Source organism: Sus scrofa, chromosome 8 (assembly GCF_000003025.6).
Source record: "Sus scrofa isolate TJ Tabasco breed Duroc chromosome 8, Sscrofa11.1, whole genome shotgun sequence".
NCBI classification, from domain to species: domain Eukaryota; kingdom Metazoa; phylum Chordata; class Mammalia; order Artiodactyla; family Suidae; genus Sus; species Sus scrofa.
In genome coordinates, this window is record NC_010450.4 from 122,252,096 (window position 1) to 122,269,040 (window position 16,945).

The 16,945-nt window shown below is 34.4% G+C and overlaps 1 protein-coding gene across 1 annotated transcript in view; it reads left to right on the plus strand.

Annotated features, from left to right (window-relative positions):
- STPG2 (sperm tail PG-rich repeat containing 2) overlaps positions 1-16,945 on the plus strand; it is a 327,077-nt gene that overhangs the window by 137,050 nt on the left and 173,082 nt on the right. Inside the window, 1 exon segment of the mRNA XM_021101745.1 lies at positions 643-735. Coding sequence (XP_020957404.1) covers positions 643-735 — 93 coding nt within the window.

Genomic DNA, 16,945 nt, shown 5'->3' on the forward strand with positions numbered 1-16,945 from the left:
TACAAATGGCTAAATTATATAATAAATCAGGAGCATAATATCACAAGGATTAATTAATTGCTAATTAAAATTTTAGATTACCAGCTTCCTCCAGCCTATTAATTTGCATATTCAATTCATATAAAGAATTATGATATTTAAGAGAGTATGGATCATTCTGTTTAGAAAATTTATTAATCCAGGATTGCCACATAATTATTTAAAATAGTTATTGTCATTATATTTCTACCTCATATATTAATAATTATTAACAAATAATACTATATAATTGACAAAACATCTTATATATTATTGAGATTACAACCTGCTAGTTATGAAAGAGAATAAGAATTCAGAATTCAGCTTTAGAGAATAGCTAATAACTTGCCCCTAATATGTTTAAATAATGTATGCAGATCCATCTTACTTTCCTAGAGGTTTAAATAATCAACCCCTTTCCATTTTAATATCCCATTGAGTTAAAGTCTTTTACTATTCCCAGTTAAAATTTTTTTCTTATTTTATGAATATATGTCTCTCTCTAATGGCAGAGGAATATAAATGAGCTTCATTGCAAACTTGTTTCTAGTGCCCTTTGTATTGACAAAAATAAATGATATACTCCTTTACCCCTCCTTTCAACATGTTTTTTGGAATTCACAGGTCGGTGGGATTTCTCATGAACTACCTAACTTGACTAACCGCTACGCTGCTTTCTTGTCAAGAACAGAAAGAACTACTAAACTCTCAGACACGGTAAGAAGGCTCCTATAACCAAATGAATTTGTAATCTTGGACCATGGAGGAGACTGTATAACGTCAACATTATGTTAGGACCTGAAAGAAGTTTCTGGTAGCCTGCTGTAACATTTTCAGTTAGTATGATGTTTTCACTTTTTTAAAGTTCAATGAAATTCTTGAAGCTAAGCAGAAGTCTAGCATTGCTCTGTGAGAAAATATTACATGGAACATCTTCTGGAGGGTCAGAGAGCATTCATTCTTAGGACAAATATGAAAACTGAACTTGTATATGAAGTGACAGGTTTACTTTAAATTCAACTCAGTTTACTCACAAGTGAAATTTTTTTCCCTTTTCAAATTGAATCTATCTAGCAACTTACTTCAGTGACACGTTTTAATCTGTATTTTAAACTGTGCTTATATGATTTTTTTCTAACTGAATTTACTTTTTTTATAAATAGCTAATATTGAATAAACTGACATATGTAAAGCAGATGAAATTAAAAAATATATAATTAATTATTTCATTCAGATTAAATTTACTAAAAGATTAAAAACTCTGAAGTTAAAAAGACTTGTGTATACAGGTATTGCTACAATAACTTTTATAGGAATTGGATTGTCATTACAAGATATTATTAGTAACAGATTACCAAAAAGGATCATCAGCCAGGTTTTACGATGTAGCCAATCAATCAGAGAAGTAATATTGCTTGCTGAAATAAAATTCTACTAGTTGCACAATGCTTGGACTTCACTTCCAATGTCTTCAATGGGGATGTAACTGGTACAAGATTAGAATGAACTAATTTAAAGGACAAATGCAAATCTAGGTAACATACCTGTGAATGCTTAGGAAATCATAAGGTTTATATTAATTTGGTGAGAGCCATTTAGGGATGGACCTTTTTTTTTTTTTTTCTGAGATGTTAGTTGACTGAATCTGAGAGATGGATTCAGAATTAGCATCAGGCTCTATGGCATTTTTTGTAGCTATAAAAATATATAAGAAGTTCCCCTTATGGTGCAGTGGAAATGAATCCAACTAGGAACCATGAGGTAGCAGGTTCAATCCTTGGCCTCGCTCAGTGGGTTAAGGATCCGGCATTGCCGTGAGCTGTAGTGTAGGTTGAAGATGCTGCTCGGATCCTGCATTGCTGTGGCTGTGGTGTAGGCCGGCAGCTGTAGCTCCGATTAGACCCCTAGTCTGGGAACCTCCACATGATGTGGGTGGGGCCCTAAAAGTAAAAAAAAAAAGAAGAAAGAAAAACTCAGAGTTCCTGTCATGGCTCAGTGGTTAATGAATCCGACTAGGAACTAAGGTTGCGGGTTCGATCCCTGGCCTTGCTCAGTGGGTTAAGGATCTGGCGTTGCCGTGAGCTGTGGTGTAGGTCGCAGACGCGGCTGGGATCCCGTGTTGCTGTGGCTCTGGCGTAGGCCGGTGGCTACAGCTCCGATTTGACCCCTAACCTGGGAACCTCCATATGCCGTGGCAAAATGGCAAAAAGACAAAAAAAATGTGTATATATATATATATATATATATATATATAAAATAATCTGGCAGTAGCAATATCTTGACACTTCTCATAACTATTAAATAAATGTGTTGTTTTAGTAGATAATTTCTTAGGGAATTTTAGGGTCGTGTTGTGTTTCTCAAAGGAGTCATTGCTATACACACATTTGGATCCACTATGATGTATAAGTAATTTACTTTTAATATAAAGCTTTTTAGTTTAGGAACTAAATGGTTTAGAATGGTTTCATGGTTATTTCTATTGTAATATTGAAGCTACCAGAACAAAAGCGCAATGTAGATCTCTGAAGGTACCCACAGCTATGCATATATGCGTGCTGTACATATATGCATAAAGTGCTATATGCTTTATGTCTGTAGTGAGAAAAGAAGATGGAGTTCTGCCCTAAAGGAGGATGGGTTGCTCTACTAATTGCTTTGACCTAACTTACACTTTTCTCTTTTATCTTTGTCTGTCACTGCATCTGGAAACTCCTTTTTAGTATTGTCTTTTTTGGCATGAAACACCTGCATTTAAAAGATTGGACTGGATTGGATTGCATTTAAAAGATTGGGACCCTGCTTAACCAAGAAGCAAAATAGTTTGCTTAGATAGAATATTTTGATTTTTGAATCCCTTCCACAAATGAGACTACCCTTCAAACACGTGACTGTAGAATACGCATCTAATAAAAATTTCAAATCATTGATCTCAGATCAATTGATCTCAAATTTATACAATATGGCCTTAATTTTGTAATTTTCATATCAAATACAAATATTAGGAAATTTATCTCCTATATACTTAAATTACATATATATATATATATATATATATATATACTTGAAGGATGGCATATAGTTTAATTTTCAACATGTTACATTAAAGTTTTATATAAAAATATTTAGAAACCCAGACTTCTGGCTTCATGTGAAAGACCGCGTTTGTATACATCTCCCTTCTATTTACAAAGTCCCTGTGAAGTAACTGTTTTTTAAACTACAACATAAGCATTAGTTGAATACAAAAAGAGAAAGAGGTTGAAAATATGACAAATGGAAGCTAGGCACAGCCAAACATCTGATTATTAGGCATTTCAGAAACAAAATGCTTAGACCATAGTATTTGATTAAAAACAAAACAAAACAGTAAATGGAGTTCTGTGACTCAGTGGTTTAAGAATCTGACTATTATCCATGAGGATGCAGGTTCAATCCCTGGCCTCACTCAATGGATTAAGGATCTGCCATTTCCACAAGATGTGGCATACGTCACAAATATGGCTCGGATCTGGTGGTGTTGTGGCTTAAGGCCAGCAGCTGCAGCTCCGATTCGACCCCTAGCCTGGGAACTTCCATATGCCATGGGTGTGGCCCTAAAAGGAAAAAGATAAAATAAAATAAAAAACAGTAAGTTATCTTGAGCATAATACAGACATATTTTCAATGGGAAGAGCTCAACAAAATTCCAAGAAGGATGCATTTTAAAAGACATATATTCTTTTCACATTCTTTTGCATTTTCAGAAGACTGGAAATGAAATACCCTTGAAGCTTCCAGAGAAAACTAACTGGGTCACCTACAGTGGGATGAGAAACATAATGAGACCCATACTTTCTCAGCAGCATTAGCAATATTTCAACACTAGGAAATGATAGAATAATATTTTTAAAAATTTCTAAGGGGAATAATTTTGGATATAGAATTCTTCCTCTACCCCAAATTTTAATTAGATGAATCAAGAAAATAATTTTCAGATGTGCATGCACTTGGAAAGTTTAGTACTTCTTACCTCTCCACATGTAATGATGCTTCAGCAAAATTAAACAAAACAAAACAAAAGGGATGACATAAACACAGACAAGAATAGAGACTGGGCATTTTTGATGAAGTGGAGAAAAGTGAGAAAGCATTTTTTAGTTCATGCCTGCGACATTCTTCAAGAGTCAGGGGTTTGGTGACCACAGAATTTCATTTACTTCTCTGTGTTTGGTACTAGTACTAGTTGGTCTTACAGGGCATAATCATGATATTCTAAATATGTTCTTAATAGTGATTGATTTGAGATAAAATGCAATATTAGAAACTTTAATATCATTAATAAAATGGTGAAATCAAGAGGTAAAAGATAGGAGTCAGTGAAATATGCAAGGTCTCCTTTCATAGTGTAGAGTTAACAGATATAAAAAATTGACTTTATGTTTTTATATTAAATTGTAAACAATTAAGAAATATGTTAAGTACAATATTTTGTATATTAAATACAAAAAAAATCCCACCCTGAAATTAAAAAAAACAAATTACTATTAAAATGACTTATTTCTGGGCCTGGAACTAGGGAGAGGTCAAGGACAGTTTTGCTGTTTATTTTAGACTCTTATATATGACTTGATTTTTATTTATAATGTAAAGCTTTTATTTTAAAATAAAAATAAAAACAATACTCTGATGAGTATGCATTTGAAATGGCGTTATGCCATGCTGGTACCTGGACTGACCCATGGTCTGCAAACAACCAAAATTCTAGTTAAAATAGAAACCAAATATATTCATGAATGCTTCCAAGAATTAGAAAGAAATAAGGAATACCCAGGCCAGAGGTTAAATTAAGGAGGGACCCAGAGTGGTGAGAACACAGAAGCCAACTTTTACCCTGAGGACATTTGCCAAACCAGGGGACCTTGAGTTTAATTTGTATAGTCTCAGAGGCTTCCAGAGAATGAAACAAAGCCTGAGACTCTCACACAGTGGCTAGTCCCAGAGAAGATCTTAATATAGCTAAGACTCCAGAGAGCAACCTAGTCAGGTTAAGAGTGAAATGCAAATAAACCTACTCTCTTTAGATGCTGAAGGATTTAAATGAAGATTGCTCCTGTTGAACTTTTTGGTTTTGAATGTGTGTTAAGGGAGTCACTCCTGAGATACTGTTACAATGCACCTTCATTTAATGAGGTGAACTGTGAAAAAACAGAAAATACCTGTCACGGATATTAATGAAATTAATTTTATTAATAAACATAAGCGCTAATGCTTATATGGTGCTCGTTCTATGCCAGGGACCATTCCAAACATATGTTAACTCATGTGAGTACTGTGCATGTAAGTATTTTAAAGATGACTGATTATGGTCATCTTTAAAAATGAGGAAACTGAGGAACAGAATTTAAAATTTTTGAATGACAGAGTCAGAATTCAAACCGAGGCAGTCCATCAACAGAATCCACTCTTTTAAAGGTGTTTTTGCACTATTCTCCTTTGGCTTGAAGAATTAGGCTTCACTAAAATAAATATCATCATATAATAAATGATTTTTGTGATTTAAAACAAGAGATATGACTGTAAATATCTCAGACATTATTATAAGGGATAGAACCCTTTTATTTGAAATGCCAACTTCTGTTTAGCAGAAATTGATGGAGGATTCAGCATCATGAACAATATTGAAGTTAATAACTTTCCTCTAGTTATTGAGAGGCCAAAATTTAACTACTGACTGTTTAGTGTGAAAGTTATTAGAAGAACTTTATATACTTTCTTAGATTGAGTCATAACCAGAAAGGGGCATCATTTGGCTAATGACAACTGGTGTCAAAAACTATCATAAAAATATACCAACACTTTCTAAAAATGAACAAATGACTTGAAATGTATTTGAATTATGTGGCAAACAATTGCACTACAATTTTTACCACTTGATAACTAGTTTTAAAATACTTAGAGTTGAGAATGAAGGAATTTTAAAAATATTTTTATTTACATATTTATTTATATGTTAATTTATATTCATTTGATTTGTTAACTATTTTGAATATCATCCCTGAATAGATTAAAGCTTAAAAGCAAAACTTTGGGATTAGAGAAATTTTTTTCTAGACTCTGCTCTGCCTTCTAAATACATGAGCTTAGGCAACATCTCTAAATCTGTTTCTTCAAATATTAAATAGGGATAATAAATTAAGTAGCCATATTCTCGTAGGATCGTAGTAAGAGCTAAGTGTATTATTGCTTGCAACACTTATTTCATTGTGTTATCCAAAGTAAGCTAAACATTAGCTATAAAAATTGTGAATGGCAAGGTTATGACTCAAAGCTAGGTCAATTCCATTTCAAAGCCTATGCTTGCTTTTCATCATTTCGTAATAATGATAAGGAGCATATATTAAAATATGGTCATGTCTTTCCATTATTACATTTCCTTTAAGTGAATTCACCTTCTTCAACTAAAGGCATCCTCTCTCTTGTGTGGTGGTATTACTATACCAGGAATGCAAAGAGACAGAAAGAATAAATGTTCACTTTTTTACTTTGGAAACATTTCTTAAAGCTCATTTCAGAGACAATAGTTCTTTGGGGCCATGGATTTATAATGGAGCTTTAAAAATAATGAAAACTGTTTTCTAATTTTCATTTTCCTTTGAATATTCTAGAACTAGAGTTTGGCTAAGAGATCCAAATTCTGTATTAATTAATTACTTCTAAATAATAAACTAAAAATCTCAGCAGCATATAATAAAAAACTTTATTACTTACTGGCAAGTTTGCAGATCTGCGAGGGAAGCTTATTTCAGGCTGCAGGTATGCTGGGGAAACTCTGCTTCATGCTGTCATTTGACTGGGGTGACTTTGGGACCTGCTGGCTCATGTCGTTCTTACGGTGATAGCTGGAATATAAGCATATTGCTACAAAAAAGGATGTTTATTTATTATTAAAAATATTTTTCATTATAATTGATTTACATTATTCTGTCAATTTTTGCTGTACAGCAAAGTGACCCAGTCATACATCTATACACACTCTCTTTCTTGTATTATCTTTCATCATGTTCCGTCACAAGAGATAAGACATAGTTCCCTGTGCTATACAGCAGGACCTCATTGTCTATCCATTCTACATGTAACAGTTTGTAGCTATTAACCCCAAACTTGAACTCCTAGTCCATCCCACTCCCTCTACCCCTTGAAAATTCTAAAAAAAAAAAGAAAACTACATTAAGCACAGAAATACTTTGTCAAAAGAGAATTGTCAATGATTAACTGGCCCATGGGGGGGAAAATCCAAGTAATAACAAGGAGAAGAAAAATAAAGCAGTAACATTCAAACACTATTTTGCTTATCAAATTTGCAATTAAAAATAATAATAGTAGCTAGTGTTGGGAAGGATGTAGAAAGATACTCACACAGGACTTGAGAGCCTAAATTGATCCTTTCTGAAAGACAATTGGGCAATATGTATCAAAATCACTGCAGGTGTGCATATTCTTTGATCTAACAGTTCTGCTTGAAGACTATAACCTAGGGATAAAACTAAGAATATGCACAGAGTTAGTATTATACATAGGACATGACTGTTAGTAACCTAAGGGGACAATAACAAGGGATTAGTTAAATCACCATAGGTACACAGTGAAATACAAGAGATCCATAAGTTTGTTATTGACAAGGAAAACTGCAATTTACTGCGAAATATAAAAAGCAAGTCATAGTACAGTATGTACCATATGAATATACGAACCATTTACTTGATGAAATGCGTGTGCACGCGTGCATGTGTGTGTGTGTGTGTGTACAGAAAATGATTTTAAAGGATGTATCCAAAATAGTAACAATATATATCTTTGACAAGTGTAAAAATAAATAAATAACTATAAAATGTATCTGAGGATACATCTTGCAAAAAAAAAAGAAAGAAAGGAGATAGGTTGGAGTTCCCATTGTGGCTCGGAGGGTTAAGAACCTGACTTAGTGTCCCTAAGAATGCAGGTTCGATCCCTGCCCTTGCTCAGTGGGTTAAGGATCTGGTGCTGGCCTTATAGCAAGCTTCGGTGTAGGTAGCAGATACTTTGGCATAAGGAAGTTCAAATAGGAAGCTGGAGTTCCTATTTGATGCCTAGCTTGGGCACTTCCATATGCTTGAGGAGTGGCCTTAAAAAGAAAAAAAGAGAGAGAGAGAGAGTGGGAATATTGCAGGATAAGGAACTTTCCTGCCGCACTGAGTAAGAAAGCCTTTCCTAGACTGGAGAAATAGAAAATGATAGAGAAATATAGCAGAGCATGGGAGATTTCGTTTGAGTGTGAGTCTCTCCCACGTTGTAGGTGGACTCTGGTAAGATTAAGGTTTGGGTAGTAGTGGTAGAATACAGGAGACTCGGGTTATGAAATCCCAGAGATGATGAGGTACAAATTCCACTTGATATCAGAAAGCCTGGGAGGATGCTGGAGTAACAGCCTCCTTTCCTCATACTGGGTAACTGCTGCAGACAGAAAAGTGAAGGTGGTATATTGAGGCGAAGAGGGTCTAGGCCGGATACAGACCTACAAAGTAATACAAGGAATTGTGGATGTTGGAGAACTCAAAAGGCAAAAAGAGAACACTAAAATATCATGAAAGTAGCTGAGATTACTAAAACCTGAAAGCTGAGAGGGATCTGTGTTAATGCGATTCAGGTTTCTGAAGAAGAGGCACAACTCAGCTGGTGCTAGTGTCACAGGAGCTCAAAAGAAAGATCCTTTGGGCCAGGGGCACAGACCTTTGGGGTCCTGGAGAGGTAAAAATATATTAGAAATGGATTTCAGTTAAAATCCATAAGCATCAAAGTTATTAGGACTAAAACCTGTATTCTGTTACCCTCAATCTTTCTTTCCTTATAGTATCTCAGTGGAACATTTATAGAAAGTTCTTTGACTTTTACATAGTTTTCAATACTTATTTTATTGGCTGTTAGTTTGATTGTTGGTATCTTATCGTTCAACCAGCCATTGGTGGAGGCGAGCGCGTTAAAGTCATTTTCTTCCTTCAGGTCCATCAGTGCAAGTAAAGGGTTTTAGGCAAATGATTTCTGACACACTGAACTGTGAGTCAATCACAGTGCACTGACACACCTCCTGTTCTTCCTTTACATTTTAAAGTCTCTATAAATTTTCCATTTAATTGTCTAACTTCATTAGTGCAGAAAATGGGTTTGCTGTGCAAACAGCAAGAACGAGTGCTGCTGGATGCCCTTCTCATCACAGCCCAGAAAGAATGGTGAAGGCAACAGCGAGGCAAGATACAATGTGATAAATTAGATTCTAGGAGGCTGCTTTTTGATTGGGTGAGACCACCTGCCAGTACTTAGGCAGGTGGTGAGAAGAATGCAGTTCTGTAGTTTTATATTAGTTGTTTTTAATTGCCCTATATAAATATCAGAAGTAAATAGTAACTTTATGAATCAATGATTTTATCTTTACTTTGATAAAAATTTCACTTTGATGTGTTTTGAGAATGAAATCTGGCCTAACATTGAAGATACTATCCTCATTTAAAATGATCAAATGCAAAATGACACATATTCTGCCTAACCTCTGAGACAAACTCTTTGTGGTATTCATTCCAATCTGATTCCTACTTTTTATATCAACCAGTCATTGTTTTATAGCTTATGTGAGAAAAGAAAGAGAGAAAATTTCTTAAAAGTGGTAGGGAAATGATTGATCAGGACCTTAACTCCATTGTTTAAGTCCTTGATGCCAACATGACTACATATATAGTCCTACACATGGTGTAGTGATGGCATTAATGCCATTGAACTTCTACATAATAAACTCATGACTGATGAAACATGGCATTTAGAAACTGACTTCAAGTGTCTAGTTATCTTACTTAGGATGCACATATTCATGAGGAGTAAACTTTTAATATATTGAAGTGTTTAAGAATTCATCTTTTCCAAAATTACCTCTGCTGATGAAGAAAGCTAGAGCTTGCAATGCTGGATTTATTTACAGAAAACTGATTTCACTGACATAGCTATCATGGCCATCTTTTGACCAATTCAAAATATTAAACCTTTGAGTATCTGGCTATCATTAAATACAAAAGCATGTCTTTCTGTTGGCATTTCTAGGGCAAACAATAATTCCTAGTATTATTACAAAAGTCTAGGGGAAAAGGCATTTTTCTATCACATAATTTTAAAGTGTAATTACTAAGTAACATTACTTTAGTATCAACGTCACAAGTACACAAGGAACAAATGTGGAAAACTGTAACAGGTCCACATAAGTTAAAATGACATTGATAGAAAAATAAAAAAGAGAGGAAAAAGGCCAGAGGCATGAAGAAGAATATAAAGAAGGAAATAATGGGAAGAAAATGTTCATGCTGTAAAATTTGAAAGGGTACAGGGTAACATAGGAAATAACTGAGGCATGATGGAAATTGCAACGAGGTTTAGTTGCTACTGTGGGAAGGAACTGTTGCTTCTGGAATAAAGAAGCAGATTCAATGAAAGAAATCCCTACTTCTTTCTACCAGCCTTGGAAAGACCCTCCAGCACCTCCTATTGGCCAATAGGCGAGCCATCTGACAAAGCACAAATAGGGTTTGCAGATTTCCAGGTGTGGAGCTGGGACAACAGAGTAAAATCTGGCACATTTCAGCAGTTTGATGATTTAGCATTCATATTTATCTTTCTAATATTTGAACTTACATATAACATTCCAATCAACTCTATGTTTCCACCTAAAACAATTCAACTGCCTTTTGTATATCAAAAAGTTTTTTCAGTGTGCAAAATGAGATACAAGTTTCCAACTATGATTGTCTTCATCTCTTTGCAAATTTAGTCATAGTCCAACTAAATATTTTGTTATCTAAATAATTTTATAAATTGATAATTTACAGTTGTTAATTGTTACCTAAATGCTTAATAATACATTGTTAATTTCAGTAAAACTTTTAGAAAATAAAAGAAGGTGAAAAGGGAAGATGAAAATAGTTAAAACACACACACACACACACACACACATGTACAAAGCAATTACATGAATGGCTGCCACAATACTTATTCTTAACTTGTCCAAGACTGTAGATGATATTTCTGTCTTCTTTCTTCTGTCACTCTCTCCATGTTCCCTTGGCCCTCAGCCAGAATGTCAGCTCTCCAGAGTTCATTGTCTAATGGATGACTGAACCTTTATTTTTTGTAGAATACAATCCTCAGTGATCCTTTTTTTTTTTAAAGATTCATGTAGTTTTCCATCTTAATATTGGAGATAGAAGTATTAACAGGAATCCCAGAGAATATTCTGAGTTCTTATGCCCTTCCTATGTAGCAGCAACTTAGATTCTACTTGTTAATTGTGACAAATCACCCCAGTCAATAGAGTAACCTCTGCTTTGTTTCAGTGGCCCAAATACCCCTAATTGCTAGTTGACAATCTTAACTTTCACTCCTGTAGAACCAGAGTTGTGTCTCTAATTGGAAGCATGCCTCCCTTGGGAATCAGGACTTATAAATGAGTAGAGCTCAAAGTTATGGAGATAAGAGGCAAAAATTTTGTGTGTTTTCAGATGAAATAATGAGAAGATGTATTTGATATGTATTGAATATTCTGCATCATATTTGTATGCTTGAGCACTGACCTCTCATGGTCTTGTCTCTCAATTGGCATCATGTTTGAGTTTTCAGCAGACGCTTCTATTTGTTCTTTTAGGTCAGCTGCTTTTAAGTGGTGAGGGTATGTTAGATCCAATGAATTCCATGGGCAGAAGCCCACTACATTTTTTTTTTTTTCTTTCTGAAATGAGTTCCTTCATGAGAAATAATGTTGCCTAGAATTACACTGTGTAAGTCCAACGAGGGCAGTGTTGGCAAAATAATTGTTGGCAGGGAAGACAAATGAGGTCCTTTCGTGTAATGATTTTTTTAAGGTTTTGGTGTCAAGGTTATGCTGAGTTCTTTAAAAGAGTAAGTGTCCTTACTCCCTCAGTTCTCTCAAATAGTTTATTTTTTGAAAGACTTGAGTTATTCTTTCTTAAGTGTTTATAAGAATTCACCATTAAAGCCTTCTAGACCTGATATATTATTTGTGGGAAGGTTTTCAATTCCATTATCTAATAATCATGTGTTTCTGATGCTTTGGCATCTGGGCCTTGTTGACCCTGGTAAGACTGCCCCTTCCAGGGTTAACCAATTAATAGAGATAGAAAATGCCTGTTTTGCAAACATGCCTTTTTATGCAAACTAGCCAATCCAGAGTTCACATCACCACCCACCTCTTCTCTGGGACTCTCATACTGGGAGCCGCCATTCTTCTGCTGCAATCACCAGAGTACCAGGGACCAAACAGCTAAGGACAGCTCCCTATGCCCTGGAGCCTGTCGAAATTATTCAATCCAAAACCTGCAGTTCCCTGACTCACCTGTTCCTTCCTGCGGAAACGTCGGAAACTGTTTTCACCCATATTTCCCCCTCACTTCTTTGCCTCCTGACCAACCGGATATGATGTTTCCTTCTGTGGCCTCCTATGGCATGGTGTGGCGTGGTGTGGAATGCTTCCTCCTTTTGGGATGTGTGAGTATGACAAACTTTCTTTTCAATGGCAGCCATCTACTGCTCTGTTAACTTTGGCTTCGTTAAAGAATATAAAACTTGCATTTTAAACATTTTAGGAGCTATTGGGGTATTTACATTTTATATTTCTTCCTTTTTCTGCTTTTATTAGTTAAGTTTTAGAGGAATGTATCTATTTTTTCCAAATTGTCAAATTGTTTTCTTGAAGTTAATTGTAGTATTTCTTTTTTGTTTGTTTATAAGGTCTATAATCATGCCCTTTCCTTACCCCCCCATATTGGTAATTTGCATTTCCCCTTCTTTATCCCTGTTTATTAGGCATTTATCAATATTTATAATATTTTTAAAAGAAAACCTTTTGACTTTGTTGATTTTTCTTGATTATGTGTTATTTTCTATTTCATTAATTACCTTTAAAAAATTTCTTTGTGCTTCCCTTAAGCTTGATTTGTTGTTCTAGTTTCTTGAAATGGAAGCTAAATCACTGATTTTCACCTTCTTTTTGATTGTATGTATTTTTAAGGTAATACATTTCCTTCATACTCTGCGTTAATTGTATTCCACACATTTTGTTATGTTGTTTTTTATTTTCGCTTCATTTAAAACTTCCTTTAATTTACATTTTTCTTCTTTGAACTATTTAGAAGACTATTGTTTAATTTTTCACAAACTTGGCTTTTTTTCTGTATTTGTTATTGATTTCAAAGCTTACTTTCATTATGGGAACAGAATATACTCAATTATTTTAATCCATTAACAATTTAAATGTTTTCTTTATGCATCAGCATAGAATCAGTTTTGTGTGTGTGTACGTGAAACTAGTGGCCCATCATCACTTTGTGATATCTTTAGAACTTTCCTTAATGCATTAAAATATTCTAACAAGGTATGTTTTTCATCTGCTGGCTCTTGACATCATGAGGTAGAACTCATTAGGAGCTACAGATTTAACTTTATTTGGAACATTCTGATATCTCTGATGGTCATTTTTAAGTTTTAGAAATCTATTTTAATAAACCAATATATGGATTTTAATTTTTGACAGAAAACATGGGCATAAAATAGGAGTTTAGCATTTTTCCTCAGTCTTCTAATAAGCTTCTTATGAATATCATTATTCAAGAATACCTCTTAAGAATCTTAATTTCACTTTGGATCACTCTGGCACACATTTACTTAAGAATATTGCTAAGAGGTTGGTTTTTACCGTCTTTATATATACATGTCCTAACTATTTATTTCTTAATAGTGGAGATTGTATCTTCATTGTTGTCCTTTATGGTTTGGTTTCCTGCTAGGTACATGGTATGTTCTCAGTGTATACTTTTAAATTTAAGAGTCTCTAAATAAATTTTTTTATTAACTAAAAATATAAATTAAAAAACAACAAAAAAGAAAGGCTATAAACCAGAGGCTTCCCCCCTTTTTTGTATGAGTGGTACCTACCTCAAAGGAAGAGTAGATGTAAATAATTTTGAAATATTTAATTAGCCTAAAAAACAGATGATATCCTTGTCAAATTGATATGTAGTCCAAAAGAAACACTTGATATTGTCTACATAAAAGTTTAGAGAATGAATGTATCTTGTACATTGTACCTTTCACCTAGTCTAGTTGTAGGGTTTTTGTGCCTGGGATTTCTGAGGTCTGAGACTGTTTGAGGTTAGAGTATTTCCAGCCCCTATATCAATACAGCTTGTAAAACGTATCTTTACATGGATATGAACATATTTTCTAAATCTTAAATTTATTATATTTATATAAAAATGCTTCCATATAAATTTTTCATCATTATGTTTTGAATTTTTCCTAGCATAAAAATGGAAAAAATGTGAAAGTCATGAATTCTTTTCCAGTGTTGAATATATGTTTAGGGTTTCCCAATCTGTTCTCCTATTTCCAAAACCCTTTCCTGACCTAGCATTTTATTTTCCTGGTGACTTATTCCATCTATACTTTCTTTAGGTTAGGTTGATGTTGATGTGCTAAGTCTTTTTTTTTTTTTTTTTTTTTTAACGGTGATGGTGAGCCACCACTGCAGTGGTTCTAACTGATCAGAGAATCCTGAGATGAGTTGTGTTTGCCCTAAAAGTAATTTCTAGAAATATAGGCCTAACATCATTTTAACTTAAAATAAGAATTTTCTCTTAGATAATGATTACACTGAAAATAACTCTACAGAGGGAGGCTTTCTTGCTTGTTGGTTTCAAGTATTATATATATTCAGTTCGGATAAGTCATTTCAAAGAACTGGTTATCTTGCATGTATGGGTCTAGATCTCATAACTGTTATAAATTTTGGAAATTTTATTTTTAGTATCTGTTCCAAAAGTACAGTTTTGATTTGAGCTTGAGCATTCTTGGGATTTGCAATTATAATTTTGTTATTTTTGATTAAAATAAACACTCAAAATCAGGAAGCAACCTAAAAAATAGATTATTGTAAATGTGAAATTTGTCTTCAACTTACTTATTACATTTATAATATTCATGCTTAAATCTCAAATTCAGCCTAAGATTGTATAGAAAAATTTAGGTTTTTTGGTACTAGAAAATTTAAAAATTGTAATCCATTGATTCTGCTTGATATTTGTGACATTTAAAAGCAAGATAGTATGGCTCCTCTATTGAATGAGGATTTTTATTATTTAATGCATAATGTGTAGGTGTATGGCCCACTATTAAGGACTTTTGGGAATATTAAACACTTAGAATTACCTATTATCCTCCACTGAAATATTAGTTGAGAGTTTAAAGCTATGCTCCTGTCATTGCACCATCCAGGAGTAGAAGTTGTTTTATAATTTGAAGGCACAGTAGATCATTTATGTCTATAGCCCATCCTATTCCTTTTTTTTAATTGTACAGTTGCATTATTTAATTATAATTATCATAAATTCTTTGATGGAGAGGAAATCAGAATCCGATGTAAGAAGACTTCAGTATTCCAAGAATGATGTCAAATGACCCCCTTCATGGTGGATTATGCACTTATTTACTAGGAGATAGGTTTCTTCTCCAGAGATTCCTTGTTTGTGTATCAGTTGTAGATTTTTGGTTTGCAGTTATTCTGAAGTTTTGATATAAGAGTCTGTATGTATTTGAGATTGTTTAAGTTGTTGGTCTCTTAATTGCAAGTTCATCTCCAGTGTCCTGCATTTCTATCGACCTCTTCTCATGATTTCTGATTTTGGTGGTATAATTGTGCATGGATTATTTCGTATCTTTACTGTATATATACCTTTACTGGTGAGCCTGTCATTTGCGGAATCTTTGTTTCCTGTTACTGTCTTTTCTTTTTTGCCTAGAGAAGTTGCTTTAGTATTTGTTGTAAGGTTGGTTTAGTGTTGCTGAATTCTCTCAGCTTTTGCTCATCTGTGAAGGTTTTGATTTCTCCTTCAAATCTGAATGAGAGCCTTGCTGGCTAAAGTAATCTTGGTTGGAGGTTTTTTGCTTTCATCACGTTAAGTATATCATGCCACTCCCTTCTGGCCTGTAGAGTTTCTGCTGAAAAATCTGCTCATAACCTTATTGGGGTTCCCTTGTATGTTACTTGTTTCTTTTCCCTAGCTGCTTTCAAGATGTTCTCTTTGTCTTTAATTTTGGTTAGTTTGATTAATATGTATCTCAGGGTGTTCCTCCTTGGGGGGTTTATTTTATATGGTACTCGTTGTGCTTCCTGGATTTGAGTGAATGGTTCCTTTCCCATGTGAGGGAAATTTTCGGCTGTTATCTCTTGGAATATTTTTTCTGTCCCCTTCTCTCTCTCTTCTCCTTCTGGCACCCCTATAATATGGATGTTGGTGCATTTAACATTGTCCCAGAGTTCTCTGAGACTCTCTTCATTTGTTTTCAATCTTTTTTCTCTTTTTTGTTCTGCATCCGTAATTTCCACTAGTCTGTCCTCCACCTCGCTTATTTGTTCTTCTGCCTCTTGTATTCTGCTGTTAGCTGCTTCTAGTGAATATTTTATTTCAGTGATTGTATGTTGCATCTCTTCTTGTTTAAGTATTCTATCTTGTATCTCTTTGGTCAGTGTTTTCTGTAAGTTATCCATCTTTGCCTCCAGTTTATTTCCAATGCCTTGCATCATCTTCAGCATCAGCAATCTACAGTCTTTTTCCTGGAGGCTGAGAATCTCCTGATCACTTAGCTGATTTTCTGGGGTTTTTCCTTTCTCCCTTATCTGAGTTATAGTTCTCTGTCTTTTCATTTTTATAGGTTTTTGGTGTAGTGACCTTTTTACAGATAATAGAGTTGTAGCCTCTTACTTCTGATGTCTGACCCCCTTGTGGCTGAAGTCAGTGTGGGGGCTTGCTGTAGACTTCCTGATGGGAGGGGCTGATGCCTGCCCACTGGTTGGTGGAGCTGA